Here is a 19,115-nt window from a genome sequence, read left to right as displayed (position 1 = left end):
AGTGGGTATTGCCGTCCTCATCAGAGCTGGGTGGTCCTGCATTGCTTGCTGTATCATTGCGTTCTTCCTCAGTTTGAACCTTAAGAGTGGGTTAGTTCTGAGAATAATAGGATCTATTCTGTTTTAGCCTAATAATGTTCAATCTGTTTGGATTTAGAAATACTTTTGTTGTAAAGATGAATTTTTAGGGTAACGACCCTTCAATGCTTTAAATTTGAACTTGCAAAATGCACACTGTTCCCTTAAAAAATAAATCTCTCCTTGGATTTCAAGCATCCATTGCTACTAAAGAAAAAGAAAAGGAAATTAAAACCTTCAAGAAACAAACATAAAAACAAAACAATTTTTCTCATACTTTAGAAATGCACCGAAGCTTTGCTTAAAGCTCTCGAACACAAGCGGTCATTCAGTTGGACAAGTAGGATGAAATTCTGTGCCCAGATTTATCCGGATGCAAATTAAAACCATGTCGAGCATAGGCATTGCTGACAGCTTCTTTTTTCAGTTAATCCTTGCCTGTGCCAACAAATAGAGAAAAGGCAGTGAGATAGCATGGTTTTCCCCCCTCTTTAGTTTTAGAGAAAATAAATATTAAAGTAGCACCTGGACATAGAGAGTAATATGTCATATATAGTTGAAAGTGTTTGCATGTAAATGGTCATAGTAGTATTCTTCCTGAAATTTGTTGGTTTTTGAGCTTTCTAAAATTTGTTGTCCTGTTTTTAACCTGATAAATCCAGTCTTTGAGAACTCCAGGTGATAATGAATAATAAGGAATTGTATTAAATAGATCTTTGTACTTTTATGCTCTTTGAATTTGAGATACACTGCTATGCCCAATAAAGAGTAAAACCAGAACTTTGGTGCATTTGCTAAAATAATATACTTTCCTTTGGTGTCTCTTTAGTAAAAGTCATCTGAAAGTGTTTTTAAAATTGTTTTTCTTTCAACACTTGGATTTTTATTTTGATAGCTTAATGTCAGATTTTATCAAATATGTGTTACCAAATTGTACAGTACTTTGAATTTTGGAACTAAATTTAACTGTACCTTGATCTTTATTCTTCTTTTGGCAGAGAAGTTGCTTTTACTAGGCAGCTTCATGAGAAAACACCTCAACTCAGCTATTACTATATGGGTTTCTACATTCATTCATGTCCCAAGATGAAATACAAGGTAAAGTTGATTTTCACACATGTTTGCTATAGAGTCAAGTTATGAAAATTAGTGCTTTTGTAGTTTCTAATCACATTAGTTTAACATGCTTGTACATTTTTATGTAAATCATGAATTATTTTTAAATGTCTTAAACTTTTCATAGAATCTAGCTTCTTCATTGCCTAAAACAGTGCCTGACAAAATAGGCACTTAATATTTGTTTAATATAGGTTAATCTGTAGGAATTCACTGAATATATCCCAGCTATTCTAGAACTTCAGTAGGGCCCTGCTTACTTGGGATAGTACAGTAGTGCCCGTTAAGAAATCTACCTTCTTGAGGTGCATCGTCACCCTCTCCCCGCTCCATTCCTTCTCCCCCCATTCAGTTGTAGCTTTGTTTCCTTTGGACACAGTCACACTCCAGAAAAACTGGAGCTCGGTGTAAGTAGTAAGATATTTTCCATAGCACAATATTTGCAAATGTTTGTAAGGTTTTCATTATGGGAAAATGAATCTTTAATATGATTTTTGTCTCAGAGCACAGAATTTGGAGTTTTGAAAGGGTTTGAATGGGTTAATTAAGGAAATCTGTTTGCTGCCGCAGAAATGAAGCTTTCTGTAATGAGAACTACAGTCTCCACTGTTCTTACTTTGTAATTCATTGTATTATTTTCAGATTTAAGTATATTTCAGAATTTCCCTTTTAACAAAAGGTCTTACCATTTATGACTCTCTTTATTTTTATTTTATTGTATTTTTTATTATTGAAGTATAATTGGCCTGCAACACTGTGTTGGTTTTGGGTGTACAATATGGTGATTCGACATTTCTGTACATTACAAAATGATCACAGCAAGAAGTCTAGTAATTATGTGTCACCATATAAAGCTATTACAATATTATTATTATTTTAATTTCCAGGCCTAACTTTATTATATTTTTTAAAATTTTAATTTATTATTTATTTATTTATTTATTTTTCTTTTGCGCTACGCGGGCCTCTCACTGCTGTGGCCTCTCCCGTTGCGGAGCACAGGCTCCGGACGCACAGGCTCAGCAGCCATGGCTCACGGGCCCAGCCGCTCCGCGGCATGTGGGATCTTCCCGGACCAGGGCACGAACCCGTGTCCCCTGCATCGGCAGGTGGACTCTCAACCACTGCGCCACCAGGGAAGCCCTAATTCTTTTTTATGGCTGAGTAATATTCCAGTGTGTGTGTGTGTGTGTGTGTGTGTGTGTGTGTGTGTGTGTGTGTGTGTGTGTGTGTGTGTACACACATACATACACACCTGTCTTCTTTATCCATTCATCTATTGATGGGCACTTAGGTTGCTTTCATATCTTGGCTATTGTACATAATGCTGCAGTGAACATAGCAGGTGCGTGTCTCTTTTTGAATTGATGTTTTTCTTTGGAAAAATACTTAGAAGTGGAATTGCTAGATTGTATGGTGGTTCTATTTTCAATTTTTTGAGGAACCTCCATAGTGTTTTCCATAGTGGTTATACCAATTTACATTTCCACCAGTAGTGCATGAGGGTTCCCTTTTCTCTACATCCTCGTCAGCACTTGTTATTTGTTGTCTTTTTGATAATAGCCATTCTGACAGGTGTGAGGTGATATCTCCTTGTAATTTTGATTTACATTTCCCCGATGATTAGTGATGTTGAGCATCTTTTCGTATGCCTGTTAACCATCTGTATGTCTTCTTTGGAAAAATGTCTGTTCAGGTCCTCTGCCCATTTTTTAATTGGGTTGTTTGGTTTTTTTGGATGTTAAATTTTATGACTCTCTTTAATGAAACTCTTTGATGTTTTCCAAGTATTAGTAGCCCACTGTAAAAGCTCTGGAAAGTATAGAGCAGTATAAAGGGACAGACTGCATACATCCTGCCTACCGTAATAACAGTAACCAAATACCTCTGGTCTACTCAGAGCACTGCTTTAAGCTCTGAAGATGTGAAAAGGTTTAAACATGAACCTTCTTCTTAAAACTTGTAACATAGGTGAAGATTGGGGGTGTTTTACGTAAAATCAGGTCAATACAGTGGTCTGGTAAGTGGCCTAGGAGGCAGTGGGGTTGCTGCATAGGGTATGGAAGAGGAAAGGGTTTAATTAAAAGGGAAGAGAGGCCTCAAAAAAGAGTAGGTATGACAGGGAAGCACATTTCATGGAGAAGGAGCATTTAAATAAGAATGAATAGGTGACAGTGCCATGCATATTCATATAAAAAAGGAGGAGGAGGGCAGTCACCCTTCAGTTAGTCGGTCTTCTTTGTAGCTGTAGCCGTGTTATGTGTTTTGTGGCCCTATCTGCTGTTTACAAGGTACGTAACAGTGTAAATATAATAAATATTATTCACTTTATATATAAAGTATATTAATGGTGTTTCAAGGGATAACTTAGAAGCAAAATAAGATCATAAACTGGTAATCTTAATTTGTAGTTCTTTGTAGTGCTGTTAGCATGGTAAGAGACCCAAATGTTAGGTTATTAGAAATAGTACCTAGTAATGTTTGCTGGCAGTTTCCAGTGTTTTAATATTCTTTGTAGCCTAAAGTTCTTCGTAAATACAGGCACACCTCAGAGATATTGCGGGTTTAGTTCCAGACCACCACAATAAAGCGAATATTGCAATAAAGCAAGTCACATGAATTTTTTGATTTCCCAGTACACATAAAAGTTATATTTACACTGTACTGTAGTCTGTTAAGCATGCAATAGCATTATGTCTAAAATACAGTGTACATACCTTAATTAAAAAATATTTTATTGCTAAAAAATTCTAACCATCATCTGAGCCTTCATCAAGTTGTAATCTTTTCACTGGTGGAAATAGCAAAATGTGACACAGAGACACAAAGTGAGCAAATGCTGTTGGAAAAACAGTGCTGATGGACTTGCTTTTGACTCGGGGTTGCCACAAACATTCTATTATAAAAAATGCAATATCTGCAAAAAGCAGTAAAGCAAAGTACAATAAAACGGGGTATGCCTGTATTACTTGAAATGATATTTCTTATTAAACAATTTTTAATTACTCATACTAATGAGTAAAGAATATGAAGAATATTGGAAGTATTTTAGGAATAACTTATGTTTTCAGGAATCCCACGTTCTCATTTCCAAATCCCCAAAATTTAATATCTGTTGGGAATTTGGAAACACTATTAAAACCTGTAAAACTAGGTTGCAGCCCAGAGTGGAAAAGGTAGGTGGAGGGGAATACTCACTAACCATTTAAACAAAACTTTAAAAATTTCCCAATATGTTATATCATATTCACATTATATCTTCTTGGGAAAGACAGTTCTGAAAATCTGTACTATATTTCGTGACTTTGTAAATATTCGTGAGATAAGAATGATAAAATATTTGAATATTAAGTTAATTTTGTAAAGCCAGCATTTTCCTGGCATGGTGGTTTGAATACTTTTGGATCTTCAGGAACATGTTGTTCTTAATTTTTGTATTGTTAGTTTAAGAAAATTGTTTTCATTGCATCATGATTGAAGATACGTCATTTTTAGGTCACTGAAGAGTAAAGATATTCTCATTTCAATTAAGGATATTTTATTGTGAGCAAATGAGAACGCTCAGTTTTGGGGGAATAAAACAACTGCTTTTAAACATGGGAATTTTTAACTGGAAAATGTGCCGTTTGAAATTATAAGATGGATATTGGTCCAAGTGTGAATGTTTCTCATTTCAAGTTGAAGGGCTAGAGCTAGAGACCAATAAAAGATAGCTCACAGAAAGTGAATTGTACACTATTAAAATTTTTCTCATTTTCAAGATTGAATGGGTAAATTTAGCATATAAGTACAATAATAGCTAAAATTATATCTTCTTTCTTAGTGCATAACTGCTTCAAGCGTTAGTAATGATATATTTTTGCCATATTGTAAAATATACAATGGAAAAATCTACAAAGTATATTTTTATCTGATATTAAAGAAAGAAGGAATATATTTTAAAATAGGAATATTTTTTATAACTAAGAAAGAACAGTCTCTTGGGTACCTGGTATGCACTAGACACTGGGAATACAGTTGTAAGCAGTATAGATATGGGCTCTGCCCTAATGGAGGTTACATCTGAGGGGGTACATAATTGTAATCCAGTGCATAAAGTGGCACCAAGTGACTGTACCTGTAACTATGACAGTGTTTCATTTGGATTTTCTGGTGTAGATTTAGACATATTAAGTTACAGTCTTCACCATATTGTAAAGCTTTTTTAACATCTTTATTGGCGTATAATTGGTTTATAATGATGTGTTAGTTTCTGCTGTATAACAGAGTGAATCAGCTGTACATATATATATATCCCCATATCTCCTCCCTCTTGCGTCTCTCTCCCACCCTCCCTATCCCACCCCTCTAGGTGGTCACAAAGCACCAAGCTGATCTCCCTGTGCTATGCGGCTGCTTCCCACTAGCTATCTAGTTTACATTTGGTAGTGTATATATGTCCATGCCACTCTCTCACTTGTCCCAGATTACCCTTCCCCCTCCCCGTGTCCTCAAGTCCATTCTCTAGTAAGTCTGTGTCTTTATTCCCATCTTTCCCGTAGCTTCTTCATGACCTTTTTTTTTTTTTTTTTAGATTCCATATATATGTGTTAGCATACGGTATTTGTTTTTCTCTTCCTGACTTACTTCACTCTGTATGACAGACTCTGGGTCCATCCACCTCACTACAAATACCTCAATTTCATTTCTTTTTATGACTGAGTAATATTCCATTGTATACATGTGCCACATCTTCTTTCCATTCATCTGTCCATGGACACTTAGGTTGCTTCCATGTCCTGGCTATTGTAAATAGAGCTGCAGTGAACATGGTGGTACGTGACTCTTCATAATGATCAAAGGATCAATCCAAGAAGAAGATAGCAATTGTGAATATTTATGCACCCAACATAGGAGCACCTCAATACATAAGGCAAATTTTAACAGCCGTAAAAGGGGAAATCGACAGTAACACAATCATAGTAGGGGACTTTAACACCCCACTGTCACCAATGGACAGATCATCCAAAATGAAAATAAATAAGGAAACACAGCTTCAAATGATACATTAAACAAGATGGACTTAATTGATGTTTATAGGACATTCCATCCAAAAACAACAGAACACACTTTCTTCTCAAGTGCTCAAGGAACATTCTCCAGGATAGATCATATCCTGGGTCACAAATCAAGCCTTGGTAAATTTAAGAAAATTGAAATCGTATCAAGTATCTTTTCCAGCCATAACGCTATGAGACTAGATATCAATTACAGGAAGAAAACTGTAAAAAATACAAACAATACACTACTAAATAACCAAGAGATCACTGAAGAAATCAAAGAGGAAATCAAAAAATACCTAGAAACAAATAACAATGAAAACATGATGACCCAAAACCTATGGGATGCAGCAAAAGCGGTTCTGAGAGGGAAGTTTATAGCAATACAATCCTACCTCAAGAAACAAGAAATATCTCAAATAAACAACCTAACCTTACACCTAAAACAATTAGAGAAAGAAGAACCAATAAACCCCAAAGTTAGCAGAAGAAATCATAAACACCATATAATACATTTATAATGTAGAGCAAATTAATTAACAGGTTTGAAATATACAAACTCTTTTATTGAGTAAACTGTCATGAAGACATGTTGAAATGAAGAGTCTATCTTTATGTGTAGGAAGGACCATCATTTGATAGATGATTCCCAGAGCTTTCCATCATCAATTCCTCTTACCCTGTACCCTGTTTGTGTGTGCTGCTCTGTCCATCAGAGGTACATTCTGTTTCCCTCAACACGGATTGGACTGGCCTTGTGACTTGTGCTGACTAATAGGATACTGTAAAAGTATGTGTGAGACTTCAGACAGGCCCAAGCCTTAAGAGGGCAGACAGCTTTTGCTTCCTTTGTCTTTGAAGCCAGTCATCATGTAAAAGGTTGACTACCCTGCTGGCACGAGAGGCCACGTGGGAGGCCTCAGGCCATCTTGGATGTTTCAGCCCCAGCCAAGCAGCAAGCTGAATGCAGCTGTATGATTGAGCCTAAGAGAGATGGGCAGAAGAACCACCTAGCTGAGCTGTAGCCAGCCCACAGAATCGTGAGGAATAATTAATTGTTGTTTTTTTAAGCCTCTAAGTTTTCGGGTGGTTTGTTAACTCAGCAACAGATGACTGAAACACATGCTGTAGGATGGAAATCACTAGATACAGTTGTAGATTTCCACGTCGATGGAAATCATTCTGTGTTGAGCTGTGCAGACTCATTTCCTGAATTGAGCTGAACTGATCTGTGAAGTTGTTGACAGCTCAGTGTGAGAGAGTTTCGGCGAAGTTACTTAATTTGCCTGTGTGGTCATACCTAAAAATGTGCCCACTTGGCTTACGAGAATTCATCTTTATACAGCATTTTATTTAATACCCAGACTTGGGCCTACGAGGCATTTGTTCACGTAATGACACATTTTGATTTTGCTTGTCTTGCTAATGTTGAGCACTGCAAAATGAAAATCACCATGTGGTCATTTTCATAGTTTCTTTGATCACATGTGTTGCAGTAGAGCCTCCTAGCGGTTTGCTAGGTGATAGCAGTTATATTCTTGTGCATAATATTCCCTAAAATTCATTTTTACCGAATTATTTTGGTTTTACTGTTCTTTGTGTGTGTGTTTTAAATAAACGTTGATCTGTATAAACAGTACAGTCAGCTAGGTTTTCTCTGTGGCCATAGTCTTAGATTAAAGCAAAGGGTAATCACAGAGGAATTTAATGAGAGCTAGAAAACAGAGTCATTATGAAAAGAAGTCATCTTGATTTGTTGTGTTGTCGTTGCTCACTTTAACTGTTAACCATAATTGTGACCATTTTAATGGGACTTGGTACTGTTTGGCCTAAATCAGTACTGATTTGTGGACTCAGGAACTGGCTGAAATGAATGGAAATTGTATTTTCAGCCTGGGAGCGTTTCTCTTTGGAGAAGCTCTCCTGCCGAAGCGGGAGCAGATAGTATGGCTTTCTGGCTGACGTCCTCAGTGGATGCTTGTCCTCTTGGTCTGCTCCTCTCACAGTTCCAAGGTGGTTGCTGGCCTTCAGGCGTCACAAGCCATCAGCAGTAGCTAGAATCAGAAAAGTATAAGATTGTCTCCTGTGTCTCTTTTTTAAAAAAATATTACTTTTAATTGTGATAAAGTGTACATGACAAAATTTATCTTAACCATTTTTAAGTGCACAGTTCAGAAGCGTTAATTAAGTACATTCACGTTGCTGTGCAACCATCACCACCGTCCATCTCCAGAACTCCTTTCGTTTTGCAAAACTGAAGCTCTGATCCCATTAAGCAATAGTTCCCCACTCCCCTCTGCCCCCAGCCCCTGGCAACCACCATTGTACTTTCTGTCTGTCTGAATTTGACTGCTCCAGGGACCTCATATAAGTGGAACGGTACAGTGTCTTTCTTTTTGTGACTGACTTATTTCACTTAGCAGAACGTCCTCAAGGTTCATCAGTGTAGTAGCAGGTGTCAGAATTTCATTCCTTTTTAAGGCTGAATAATACTTGGTTGTGTGTATATGCCACGTTTTGTTTATGCATTCATCCATTGATGGACACTTGAGTTGCTTCCATCTTTTGGCTATTGTGACTAATGCTTCTGTGAATATGGCTGTACAAATATCTGCTCAAGGCTCTGCTTTCAGTTCTTTTGTGTATATACCCAGAAGTAGAATTGCTGGATCATACAGTAATATTTGTGTAATTTTTTGAGGAACCACCATACTGTTTTTCATAACAGCTGTACCATTACATTTGCCAAATCTTGTTATTTTCTGTTTTTTTGTTCATTTGTTTTGACAGTAGCTATCCTAATGTGTGTGAGGTGATTGCTGTCTTTTTTTTGAGATCAAGAAAAACCTTACCAGGAAGCCTCCTAGCCTACTTCACTCATTTCATTGTCAGAGTTGTGCCTCTTCTCTGTGCCTGAGTCAGTGGCTGGCAAGGGGAATGGAGCTGGGGCGGCTGTGACTGGGGATGGGGTGGAGGTACTTCCGGAGCACATGCCACTGCAGAGGGCGAACACCTGGACAGGTCTGTTTTTTAAAATTCTGCTTAAAACCCAGTATTTTTAAAAACCGAGCTGTTGGTTTATATTTATTTATTTTGTATATAGTTTATATACATGTTATGTATCAATAGTTTGTATATATATGTATCGTTATTATATATACATAAAAAATTCAGCTATGGCTTTAAGTATATTTAGTTTTCTAAAGCTTTTTTAAAAATGAATTTTCCTGTGCTTTCAAAATGTTTAATATTCGCATGTAAAGCTTAGTTTATATCTGTATTTTGACACCTTCTCATACATTTCAAAACTGTTCAGTTTCCTTTCAAAGTGAAAATTGGAGTATATAGAAATGGGGTTAGGAATAATTTTAAAAATTTCTTCTTCGTGTTGTCTCTCAGACTGCTGCTGTAAGGCCATTCTGTGATCTGAAGGAGGTGTTTTGACTGAGCTCTTTATCCAGACTTGTATGCAGGCCAAAGTAAACAGTGATCCAGGCAGTCTGCTTTGGTATCATGACATGGCCAGACATCAGATAGCTGAAACATCAGAAAGGGTTTAGAAATGTCAGAAAAGGAACAAAAGGCTAATTCATCTATGATTAATCATTCTTAAACTCAATGCCTCAGCTTGATTGCGGTCAAACCGCCCCTCTGGAATTCTGCAGGAGTTTCCCTAAAAGAAGGTAGTTGGCATTACTGTTACAAAAGCACCTCCCCCCCAAAAAATTGGGGTTTACAGAGCTTGCATCTGCAAAATCCTGTGCTACTGAAATCCCCGGGCTCCCAAGCTTTTCAAAGTTTCCTGACTAGACAAATTAGCCAATGTTATTTTACTACAGTCTTGCAACCCAGGGTGATGCTTTTGGGTACATGTGGTAGTGACTTTGCTACTGCTGGTTTGAAAGAGATACAGATAATCTCATCAGTTACCCACAGTACAGAACAAAACACTCGAGTTTTTAATTCAGCATCTGTTTTTCTTGATGTTAAAATAAGTGACCCGTGAATTAGACATGGTCAGTAGAAAAAATTACCACAGAATAATTGTAGTAAGGGATTTTTGATGCCTCCTACAGGCAGTGGGAGGTAAAGGAATAACATGCTCATCACATATTCTTGTTCTTAAAATTGTCACATGTGGAATTTTGCCACATCAGAGTCAAAAGTGGGTCATGTGTTCTAAGCTTCTCATTACAGATGAGAAAATTAAAGCTCAATAGGTTCTTGCCCAGAGTTTGCATTAACTCACATTTTAATTTTAGCAACATGAAGGGGAGTCTGAAAAATTGAAATTCATATGAATGGCATTGTTTATCAGATTTATGATGAGGTATATATAACTTTTTATTTTGGAGAAACCTAAAATACTTGCACATTAAGTAAAAGTAAGTGTTTACTGGGCTATCAGAGCATATTTAATCAATCCCTTATTTTTCCCATCCTTCTCCTCATGTATGTTTCCACAGTGAAATGGAAGGCTTGGTATAGAACGTGATTCCTAACCTTTGAAAAACCTCAATCATCTTTGGAGCTTTTGAAAAATACTCAGATCCAAGCTCTGCCCTGACCTACTGAAGATGAAAGTTTGCTGTCCTCCTTTACACAGCCCCGTTCGCTGACTGCCAGACATTGTTTTATGTACCTTTGAACTGCCCTTCCTCTCCGCCTGAGCCTGAGTCCCTCCCACCTGAAAGGGATCTCGCTCATCCCTGCGTGTACATGTCCAGACCCAGCGTGTGCACCGCTCTTCAGTGCACCGTTCTCGGTGTCTCCCACTTCGGCCCCCGCCCATTGCACTCCCCCTGTACGGAAGCTGGAGCTGGCCTCTCCAGTTCTGTGAACGCTGGTCCTTTCTAAGTGCTTCCTCTGTAGCTCCCCTTGCTCTCTGCTGTTGTAGCTGTGCTGATCAGTTAGCGCTGATGGAAGGCCCACTCTGTACAAAACATCACGCTAGGTGCCGGGGCAGGAGGAAGATGATCACACGTGGTCCCTGCTTGTCAGTTCCTTGAGCAACCGGCTCTTACCTGTCACTGTCTCCAGGGCCCGGCAAATTCATTGGCAAATAAAAGGTGCTCAGTGAGTTTATTGATGCGCATGACATGTGGAAGGCAGGCATCCATCTTCATGGTTAAAGCCGGGAAGTGGAGGAAAGTAAGTGAAAACTGTGCAGGGAGCTGGCCTTCTGTGCAGGCCGCTCTCATTGAGACACTGGGCTTAGGGAAGAGTTAAGAGTCCCATTTCAGTAGGACAGTTTATATTTTCCGTGAATTTCCTCTCTGTAGTTGTTTCTTTTTTTAAGTAAACTTCTTATCAACGTGTGCTCTATATACAGAAAAATGTACCGTTCGTAAGCGTAAAGCTTGACAGATGGTCACAAGGTGACTACACCTGTGCAGCCAGCACCAAGATCAAGCGCAGAACACTGCAGCCCTCACAACCCTCTTCATGCCGCCCGCAGATATCCGTGAACGACTAATCATGCCTGTTTTAACCCTTCATAAAATGGAATCACTTAGTGTATTTTATCTTGTGACTGACTGGTTTCACTCAGCAGTACATTTATAAGATTTACCCACATGCTTCTGTGTACGTGGATGGTTCATTCTCATTGCCTGTCTGCCCATTCTACTGTGGATGGACTGTTTCTAGGTTTTGGCTAGTATAAGTACAACTGTGAGTATTTCGTGCGTGTATTTTGGTGAACATATGTGTGCATTTCTGAGTCATACAGACCTAGGTGTGGAATTACCAGATTATATGTTGTGGGAATATTCAGGTTTACTTCATACTGCCCAACATTTTTTTAAGTGATTATACTAATTTACACTGCCACTAGCAGCAGACCTCCTGATAGGTGTCTAGCAAGGATGGTGCGTTGTGGGTTTAATTTGCATTTTGCTGTTGACTGATGACGTTGAGCAACCTTGTCATTTGTCTGTTGGCCAAGTGTAAAGTGTCTGTTCCGGTCTTTTGCCCACTTATCTCCTGGGCTGTCTGTGTCTGTTATTTGTAGAAGTTCTTTATATATTCTGGCTAAAATTCAGTGTTGTATAAATATTTTATAAATATCTTCTTCCACTCACTGCTTACCTTTTCTTTCTCTTAACGATATCCTTTGATGAGCAGAAGTTTCTAATTTTCGTGAAGTCCAGTTTATCTTTATTGCTTTTGTGTCTTGTTCAAGGAAAATCTGCCTACCCTATGGCCATGGAAATGTTTTCTTATATTCTGAGAATTTTATACTTTTACCTTTCACAATTCAGTAATCTATCTGAAATTGATTTTCGGGTATTGGTTGAGCTAGAGGTTAAGACTGAATTTTTTTTCCCCAGCTGTATAATTACTTTCAGTTTCTTAAGGGTACTTCCCTGCATATACTAGTTTAATAAATATGTCAACTAAATTATTTCCATGTCATTATATTTGTGTTATGGCAAAATGTCCCAGCTTCCCCTCTTTCAGACTTAGCATTGATCCCATTAAATGAACAAATTCCTCACTTAACTTGAGAATTACATTGGTCAGTCTGTTCTACTGGGAATGCTTGATTTAAGTACTGAATGATGTGCAGATAAATCACTTGCTCTTGTACGTTTCTTCCAAATAACTTCAAAAAATAAAAGCTGTGGAGAACCTCTTTAATTTAAACAGGATGATATGTTTTGTGGAAATTCAGTTAAGAGAATGATTAAAACATAATGAAGAGCTCTTTATTAACAGTTGTAGTATCAAACATTTAGCATTTGATCACATCCCATTTTGTCGTATTTATGTAATCATACAGAGGTTTTAATTTTTATGTAGCCCAAATTATTAATCCTTTTCCGCTATGGCTCCTGGCTTCTGTATCATGCTCTAAAAATTATATCTTCCCTTTATTCCTTTTCATCATCTCAGGTTTGCTTCCACTCTGAAATCCTCCCTGACTCTCCTACGTATATGTTTCCATTGCAGCTTACACGTTGATATCTGACGTTTCTGCAGTTTTCCTGTCTATCTCTTTAGAATCTAAGCTTCTTGAAAGATGGAGTTTGAGCTCATTTATTACTTATTGTAGCAGCAATCCCTGATTTATAGTAAATGTTCAATAAATCTTTGAATGGCTGGATGGAGATATAAGAATAATGAATAATTTGATTATTGGTTAGAGGGAAAGTGCATATCTATGCCAAATAAAGTGGCATCATTTGCCATTTCTACAGGATAGATCTTTTTATATTTTTGGCAATATTAATCAAATATAAGTTATTAAAATGTTTACTTTTAGAGTAATGAGAAAGTTGTTATATTTGAATTGTCAGATGAACAGTGAAGATACTCTTGCATTTGCTTTTTTCTTCAAATTGAAAAAGCATTGCAAATAATTTAGAACATTTGTAATTTTGAAATGATAGTGCTATATAATATGTGGTTTATATTTGAATTAAAGGTTTATTTTTAAATAGGTTGATTTAGAAATGTATCTAGTTGAATAAAGTTAATTATCTGTAAAATCCTTGAAATAGCAGAATACAGTATAAATAATATTTTTCTAGGGAGTATAATTATAAATTTTGATAATTGCATAATGTAAATGTATAACCTAAATACTATTTTAATTAACATTAATTTGTTTCATGACCTAACATTGCCTGTGGCGGGGCAATGAAGGGGCTTCTCACGCTGAGTTCCTGTTCCCGCTTATCCTAAAATAGTGGTTCTCTATCAGGGGTAATTTTGCCCCTATCATCACCCCATCCCATTTCTGGAGTCCCTTTTGATCATCACAACTGGGGCAGTGGGGGAGGGGTTTGTATGTTACTGGCATCTAGTCCGTAGAGGCCAGGGATGCTGCTAAACGTTCTGCAATACACAGTCCCCAGCAGCAAAGCATTCTCTGGCTCAAAATGTCAGTAGTGCTAATGCTTGAGAAACCTTGTTTGAAAGGGTTACCTACTTGCCATTGACATCTGTAGGGCTTTACAGTTGCTGAGTTACCGCAGGTAATTTGACGACTGTTGTCAGAAAGGAACTGCCATGAAAGATTAATTTGGGGCTCACCATAACAATTTTGAAATAAACTATCCGGTATGACACACCAGAGAGAAGTTTCTCATGTCTAATTCATGACCCTGTGCAGCCATAAACTTATTGATGACCCCAGGACTGTCTTAAATTTTCTTTGGGGGCTTATGTGTGGCCTTCATGTCAGCTTAAAGGTAATTTAATGTTTTTGTACAATGAGATATATCCAGCAAATTTGAGGTCTCTTAGAAGGAGCAGCAGAAACAACAAATAAGGTTAAAATTTCCAAACTGTGAAGCTTTGTTTTTTTAGTTCTGATGTGCATGATAGGGTCTGTCTGTAGTATCATAAAGGATTCTGTTTTCCTTGCTTTGTAGAGATAGAAACTTGGCAGCTTATAATAACCAAGTGAATTGAATTACTCTTTCCTTAGCAGCTAAATTGGGTTCATCTTTTTTAGCACAAAGAGCACAGTGTTGGCGCATTCATTTTAGGATGGGCAGTCATATAGTCCTTTCGGCTTTGCTGGCACAGGGATGTTCGGCACATCCCTTGCTCATGTGCTGCAGCTGAGCATGGTTGGAACTAAGCTGTTTTAGAGAAGCGCAGGCACGTGTGTTTATTGTTTTTCTTGCCTAGTATTCTGCCTTGATGTTGTTATGAGAATGAAACCAGTTCTCACCCTTCCCCCACGCTAGGACTCCCCATCACAGCTCAGGTCTTCTTTCTTTCTTAAATTTATACATGTTCTTTGGTTCTTATATCTTCATTCTGTAGAAACAGGCAACTGTAAGATTTTTATGTTTGACACTTTCTTTCAGAAGCCTTATTGTCTAAGTTTGTGGCGTTAGCTAAAGGAAAGCAACCTTGAGGAGCATGATTATCTTGGGTATACAGCAGAAAGGTGACAGTGACAACACCGAGAAGCAGAGGGAGCCCAGTGTCCACGGCTAGAGGACCTTCCCCGTCATCACCTCACTCTCTTCCATCCTGTGTTCAGCCTCAACCAGTGGAATTGTTCAAGGATGATTTACATTGTGTGAGAATTGTTTTGCTAGGAAATCTGTAGCTTCTCACATGGTTCTCTTAGATCCACATTTCTTTGCTTGGTCTTCAGGGGTTCCCTTTCCTTCCTGATTCCTCCCGGTCTGCCTTTAGACATACCTTTGCCGCCCATTTTTTCTGTTATGTTTGTCCTATACAGAGAAGTTCATTGCAGTCAGATGTCTGCCATGCCCATACTTTCCTGTAGTCTCTGCTAAAGGAAATGCAGCCTTCGAGTTTAGGTCACCATGCTCAGTTCCATGTGACCCCCCCCATCTTAATTGCCATGAATTGAACTAGGCGTGGGTGCCTGACCCAGGTGCTCAATCTAGGGTAGATTAGTATTAAGGCTTGACATAAAAGCTTTGCCCACTGAATGGTGGATGACCAGACCGTTCAGATCCTGTCTTTTAAGGAAGTTTGGGCTAACAGCAAGGGAGGATCAGCAGTTAGTGGGGGCGGTCATACAGAACCACCGGACGACAGTAACACCAGCTCAGAGTTGGCTTAGGGCTTCATAAACACAGGACCATGAAGTTTGAATTGTAGGCAGACTTCTGCACACAGGGACATTTATCTTGAGAGTAGAGTTCTTGGATTTCTTTCATCTTGGTTTTCAAAGGAGTCTGAGAATCAGAAGATAGCAAGGTGAGAGAGCGGTGAGATGGTAGGGGGAGCAGAAGCGGAGACAGCGAATAGCAGATGAAAATACAGATTGGGGTCTCCTGCTGCTGAGGGCGCAGAGATAACCTCTTGTTAGACCTACTTGCCAGCTCTTAAGTTATAATCTGTTATCCACGAGGCCTTCCTCTAGCCTGGCTTTCCTCTTTTCCTTGGATAGCCTGGAATTCTCTGGAGCCTGACCCCATGTGGGTAATATTTCTGCCCTCATTTTCTTTCTTTCTTTTTAATTAATTCATTTATTTTTGGCTGCGTTGGGTCTTCGTTGCTGCACGCGGGCTTTTCTCTAGTTGCGGTGAGCGGGGGCTACTCTTCATTGCGGTCTGTGGGCTTCTCACTGCGGTGGCTTCTCTTGTTGTGGAGCATGGGCTCTAGGCCTGTGGGCCTCAGTAGTTGTGGCTTGTGGACTGTAGAGTGCAGGCTCAGTAGTTGTGGTGCACGGGCTTAGTTGCTCCACGGCACGTGGGATCTTCCCGGACCAGGGCTTGAACCCATGTCCCCTGCATTGGCAGGCAAATTCGTAGCTCCTGTGCCACATGGAAGTCCCTTAATTTTCTTCTATGACTTTTTTTATACAGCAGGTTCTTACTAGTTATCTATTTTATACACACCAGTGTATACATGTCAACCCCAATCTCCCAATTCATGTGCCCCACCCCCGCTTTCCCCCCTTGGTGTCCATACGTTTATTCTCTACATCTGTGTCTCATTTCTGCCCTACAAACCAGTCCATCTATACCATTTTTCTGGGTTCCACATATATACGTTAATATACGATATTTGTTTTTCTCTTTCTGACTTACTTCACTCTGTATGACAGCCTCTGGATCCATCCATGTCTCTACAGATGACCCAATTTCGTTCCTTTTTATGGCTGAGTAATATTCCATTGTATATATGTACCGCATCTTCTTTAGCCATTCATCTGTCGATGGGCATTTAGGTTGCTTCCATGACCTGGCTATTGTAAATAGTACTGCAGTGAACACTGGGGTGCATGTGTCTTTTTGAATTATGGTTTTCTCTAGGTATATGCCCAGTAGTGGGAGTGCTGGGTCATATGGTAATTCTATTTTTAGTTTTTTAAGGAACCTCCCTAGTGGCTGTGTCAATCTACATTCCCACCAACAGTGCAAGAGGGGTTCCCTTTTCTCCATACCCTCTCCAGCATTTGTTGTTTGTAGATTTTCTGATGATGCCCATTCTGACAGCTGGGAGGTAATAACTCATTGTAGTTTTGATTTACATTTCTCTAATAATTAGTGATGTTGAGCAGCTTCTCATGTGCTTCTTGGCCATCTGTTTTTCTTCTTTGGAGAAATGTCTGTTTAGGTCTTCTGCACATTTTTTGATTGGGTTTTTTTTTTTTTTTTTAAATATTGAGCTGCATGAGCTGTTTATATATTTTGGAAATTAATCCTTTGCCTGTTGATTCGTTTGCAAATATTTTCTCCCATCCTGAGGGTTGTCTTTTCGTCTTGTTTATAGTTTCCTTTGCTGTGCAAAAGCTTTTACGTTTCATTAGGTCCCATTTATTTATTTTTGTTTTTATTTCCATTATTCTAGGAAGTGGGTCAAAAAAAAAGACCTTGCTGTGATTTATGTTAGAGGGTTCTTCCTGTGTTTTCCTCTAAGAGTTTTATAGTGTCCGGTCTTACATTTAGGTCTCTAATCCATTTTGAGTTTATTTTTGTGTGTGGTGTTAGGGAGTGTTCTAATTTCATTCCTTTACACGTAGCTGTCCGGTTTTCCCAGCACCACTTACTGAAGAGACTGTCTTTTCTCCACTGTATATCCTCACCTCCTTTGTCATAGATTAGTTGACCATAGGTGTGTGGGTTTATCTCTGGGCTTTCTATCCTGTTCCATTGCTCTGTATTTCTGTTTTAGTGTCAGTACCATATTGTCTTGATTGCTGTTGCTTTGTAGTGTATTCTGAAATCAGGGAGTCTGATTCCTCCAGCTCCATTTTTTTCCCCTCAAGATTGCTTTGGGTATTTGGGGTCTTTTGTGTCTCCATATACATTTTAAGATTTTTTGTTCTAGTTCTGTAAAAAATGCCATTGGTAATTTTATAGGGATTGCATTGAATGTGTAGATTGCTTTGGGCAATATAGTCATTTTCACAGTATTGATTTGTCCAGTCCAAGAACATGGTATATCTCTCCATCTGTTTGTGTCATCATTGATTTCCTTCATCAGTGTCTTATAGTTTTCTGAGTATAGGTCTTTTACCTCCTTAGGTAGGTTTATTGCTAGGTATTTTATTCTTTTCATTGCAGTGGTGAATGGGATTGTTTCCTTAATTTCTCTGTCTGATCTTTCATTGTTAGTGCACAGGAATGCAAGAGATTTCTGTGCATTAATTTTGTATCCTGCAACTTTACCAAATTCATTGATTAGTTCTAGAAGTTTTTTTTTTAAATTTTATTTATTTATTTACTTTTGGCTGCATTGGGTCTTCGTTGCTGTGTGCTAGCTTTCTTCAGTTGCGGCAAGTGGGGACTACTCTTCGATGCGGTGCACAGGCTTCTCATTGCAGTGGCTTCTCGTTGCAGAGCACAGGCTCTAGGCGCGCAGGCTCAGTAGTTGTGGCTTGCGGGCTGTAGAGTGCAGGGTCAGTAGTTGTGGTGCACGGGCTTAGTTGCTCCGTGGAATGTGGGATCTTCCTGGACCAGGACTCAAATCTGTGTCCCCTGCATTGGCAGGCGGATTCTTAACCAATGGACCACCGGGGAAGTCCCTCTAGTAGTTTTCTGGTGGCATCTTTAGGATTATCTGTGTATAGTATCGTGTCATCTGCAAACAGGGACAGTTTTACTTCTTCTTTTCCAATTTGTATTCCTTTTATTTCTTTTTCTTCTCTGATTGCCATGGTTAGGACTTCCAGAACTATGTTGAATAGTAGTGGCGAGAGTGGACATCCTTGTCTTGTTCCTGATCTTAGAGGAAATGCTTTCAGTTTTTCACCATTGAGAGTGATGTTTGCTATGGGTTTGTCATATGTGTTCTTTATTATGTTGAGGTAGGTTCCCTCTTTGCCCACTTTTTGGAGAGTTTTTATCTTAAGTGGGTGTTGAGTTTGGTCAAAAGCTTTTTCTTCATCTATTGAGATGATTGTATGGTTTTTATTCTTCAGTTTGTTAATATAGT

At 38.6% G+C, this 19,115-nt stretch overlaps 1 protein-coding gene across 14 annotated transcripts in view; it reads left to right on the top strand.

The window, feature by feature from the left end:
- Positions 1 to 19,115, top strand: part of ATE1 (arginyltransferase 1) — a 212,301-nt gene that overhangs the window by 73,699 nt on the left and 119,487 nt on the right. For all 14 annotated transcript variants that reach the window (XR_007471132.1, XR_007471131.1, XR_004481275.2 and 11 more), the window contains one exon: positions 1,077 to 1,176. Coding sequence is in view for 11 of the 14 variants with exons in the window: in XM_049696498.1 (XP_049552455.1) it covers positions 1,077 to 1,176 (100 nt within the window). In the remaining 3 variants the exon portion in view is untranslated. The remainder of the gene's footprint in view (positions 1 to 1,076; positions 1,177 to 19,115) is intronic.

This window comes from Orcinus orca, chromosome 14 (assembly GCF_937001465.1).
Source record: "Orcinus orca chromosome 14, mOrcOrc1.1, whole genome shotgun sequence".
Taxonomy (NCBI): domain Eukaryota; kingdom Metazoa; phylum Chordata; class Mammalia; order Artiodactyla; family Delphinidae; genus Orcinus; species Orcinus orca.
The sequence above is the reverse complement of the archived record's forward strand: the minus strand, read 5'-3'. Positions and strand labels throughout refer to the sequence as shown.